The following is a 3,377-nucleotide window of genomic DNA, read 5'->3' on the forward strand; positions in this document are numbered from 1 at the left end:
CAGTGCCTGGTGCCCGACTTCCTGCCTCCCATCGAGGCCGCCGACTTCAGTGAGCGCCTGGGGCGGCAGCTCGTGTGCCTGGAGCGCGTCACCTGCTCAGACCTGGGCATCAGCGGCACGGTGCGCGTGCGCAACGTGGCCTTCGAGAAGCAGGTGGCTGTGCGCTACACCTTCTCGGGCTGGCGCAGCGCCCACGAGGCCGTGGCGAAGTGGCGGGGACCGGCAGGCTCCGAGGGCACCGAGGACGTCTTCGCCTTTGGCTTCCCGGTGCCGCCCTTCCTACTGGCGCTTGGCTCCTGCGTGCACTTCGCGCTGCGCTACCGGGTGGCCGGCGCCGAGTACTGGGACAACAACGAGGGCCGCGACTACAGCCTCACGTGCCGCGCCCACGCACTGCACATGCCCCGCGGGGAGTGCGAAGAGAGCTGGATCCACTTCATCTGAGCCGCGGGGCCAGGGCCCTCTGCACCCAGGCCTCGCCTGTCGTCACCGCCCAGCTGGGCTCTCCCAGAAGACGTGGTTGCTCTTTCCTGCGCTCCACCCCCAAAACTAAGTCGTCTGACCTCACGTCCCGCTGCAAGAACCACTTGCAGTGGCCATCCTGTCATCTACTTGAAAGTCTGTGCCACTTGGTGTAAAAAGTAACCTTATGTGTCCAGAAAGCCGTCCGTGTGTGTAATGTGCTGGATGGGGGTGGCGGGGAGGGTGCTGGGTGGGTAGATGTATGTGAGGGTTGGGTCCTCTGGACAGGACCCAGCAGGGTTGTGTTTTGTTTTGGTTTTTGTTGTTGTTGGAAAGGCCTGCATCTTCCTGCTAGGAAGGCCTGTGGCTTTTGCATGTGCCCTGATTGGGCCTCTGTAAACGTCGGTGTTAGTTATAATATTATTATTGTGATGCTGGGACCTTTACCCTCAGTGAATGCCTTCTCAGGAACATTCTCATTTTAATATGCTAAAAAAAAAAATCATCCTTGTGTATTTGTGCCCAATGTAAACAATGTAATGGGGTGACCCCCATCATGATCCCTTGAGGCATTCCGGCCCTGGGACAAGGAAAACCTGAGAGCACCTTTGCTTGCCAATGTATGTGGACTTCTCACAGTGGGAAACTATTAATAGGCAAGAAATTTATGCCTCCTCAGTCATCACACAATCATTCCTAGGAGTTCAGCTGCTCTGGTTCGGCTGTGTGTCTCCATCACAGCTGAGAAAGAGGAAAAGCTTAAAACTTTTAAACTAGCAAAACAGCGCCTTCTGGGAGTTTCTCGTCTCACTCCATGTATTTCTTTTGTACATGTTTGGTAGTTAATTTGGTACGCATCTGCATGTTATCAGGACATTCTGTTTAGGTTTGAACCGACCTAAACATTTTAAGAAATTCTGCCTTATGTTATTTCAATTTTCAGGCAACTCTATAGAATTTCAGGCAACAATGCCCTTACAATTGCCTTTTTGATGATTAAGATGGCTCTTTTTATGTCTTCTTAAGCATCAGAAGATTCCAGCAGTCAGGTTACCAAGTGGAACTAGAAGGTATTTTCAGCAATAGCCAGAGCACCGGAGGAAAATAATTCAGAGATATTTATACTTTTTAATTGTCTTCAATTGTATTTATAGATGCCTGGATTTATCAGCTATCTGCCAACTTTATTCTTTGTGCCTTCAGATAGGAGTGTTTCTAACATTGACTGGACTTGCTTTCCAGTTTTAAAGTGCTAAATGCTTTTCATTTAAACTCCAACCAAGAATTCAAGGCCGTTGTCCCCTGCAGAGTTCCACAATGACTGAAAACTTGCAGTGAGGGGCTGGTGATTTCTTTTGGTGCTGAGTGGTAGTCTCCCAGACAGCCGGTGCTAGCAGTGAGGTGTGACAATCCAGCCAACATGGACAAGGCCTTCAGCTCGTGAAGTTGAATTATGATTCATTTGAAACCAGTGTGGTTAATTTTGTGACAGCTGTCACCAGTGAATTAACTCTAAGTTTTTGAATGCTTGTTGACATTTGTCACATCAATACATAAAGGGTGAGTTTTGTATTTTAACCAATTTGTTCTTCACAGTGACAACTTTTGTGTTTTCAAAATTCCAAGAAGAGGGAGGCTTTCTGATCTAGAGGGAGTACCTTCTAATTGAGGAACACTGAATGTTGATTTAAAATGTTGGGATTAAATTGAATAGCCTTTGCCATTAGCGCTGTGCACTACATTGACATGCAAGAAAGAGAGAAGCCTGCTTGCATTTCCTGTTGTTTAACAAACTGTCCAATTAGGTCAGCAAGCCTGTGAGGGCCTTGGCTGCTATGCCTTTGGCCCTAGCCCAGAATGCAAGACAATTGTCCAGAGTACTCACATATAAGACTTAGAGCTGCCAAATGTATTGTAGAAAGGCATGTAGAGAATCTTATAACCATGTGAAAGTTATTTGCCAAAAAGGTTCTGGTCATAGAATATAAAGCAAATGTTATATCTTCGATATGAGAACCTCAGCGTGCCTTTTTAGAAGTACCAACATTTTAACATTTAAAAGCTTAGATATACTGGCCTGGTTGTTCAAGTTCAGCTCAGGAAAACTTTCAGGCCCTAAAACACAGTTGTATTGCTTAGATGTTAAAATTTTGCATTGGATTGTGCACCTTGTTGGATTGTCTCCCCAAACCTATTTTAATGCCTGTCATTTAAGAGGATTTCACCCAAGCCTAAATATTAAAGTATATGTGCACAAACTGTTAGCTGGAAATGTGTTTTCCTTCTGGTCTAATAACAGAAACAAGGTTTTAGAGACTTTTTGTGAAAGTCATTTTGCATAAAATTCATCCTTCCTGAAACAGTCAAATGCAGTGCCTTGCCAAAAAACACTTGCAGCTTCTGTAGCACTGTTGTGTATGTCTTTGAGAATCTGAAATGCAATCTTTTATGCCAGGTCACGTATGAAGACCTCTCTAGGGGAACAGAGAGGATGGGATAGTTATTGTACTTCTCTTACGCTGCTTATTGAATCATGTGTATGTAATACCTATGTGTATCTGCCTGCGCCCCTCCCCCTGACTCTGGCTCTCCCCCAGTGTAAAGCCTTGCACATAGAGGAAGGAAACTAACATTTATTGTGTCCTTCCTTATTTGCTTGCCCACAGAGCTAGATGTGCTGTATTTGATTTCATTTCATTCTGAAAATTACACTACCTGGTAGATATTCCCCATTTTCTTAGCTGAAGAAAGTGAAGCTCGGGGAGATTCCAGTAATTCACCTACAGTCCCACAGCTGGTAAGCAGCAGAGACAGCATTCGAACTACACCAGTGTGCGCGCACTGCCATGTGATAGGATGTTCCCAAGAAGTGCCTGTGAAATGTAATTGAAAGCCCCATTTTGATGATTGATAAG

The 3,377-nt window shown here is 46.0% G+C and overlaps 1 protein-coding gene across 1 annotated transcript in view; it reads left to right on the top strand.

Annotated features, from left to right (window-relative positions):
• The window catches only part of PPP1R3D (protein phosphatase 1 regulatory subunit 3D), a 9,390-nt gene extending 6,669 nt beyond the window's left edge, over window positions 1–2,721 (top strand). Inside the window, exon 2 of the mRNA XM_019637157.1 lies at window positions 4–2,721. Within this exon, the coding sequence (XP_019492702.1) occupies window positions 4–444 (441 nt within the window). The 3' untranslated portion in view covers window positions 445–2,721. The remainder of the gene's footprint in view (window positions 1–3) is intronic.
• The last annotated feature ends 656 nt before the right edge of the window (window positions 2,722–3,377 follow it).

This window comes from Hipposideros armiger, unplaced genomic scaffold (genome assembly GCF_001890085.2).
Source record: "Hipposideros armiger isolate ML-2016 unplaced genomic scaffold, ASM189008v1 scaffold_32, whole genome shotgun sequence".
Classification (NCBI taxonomy): Eukaryota; Metazoa; Chordata; class Mammalia; order Chiroptera; family Hipposideridae; genus Hipposideros; species Hipposideros armiger.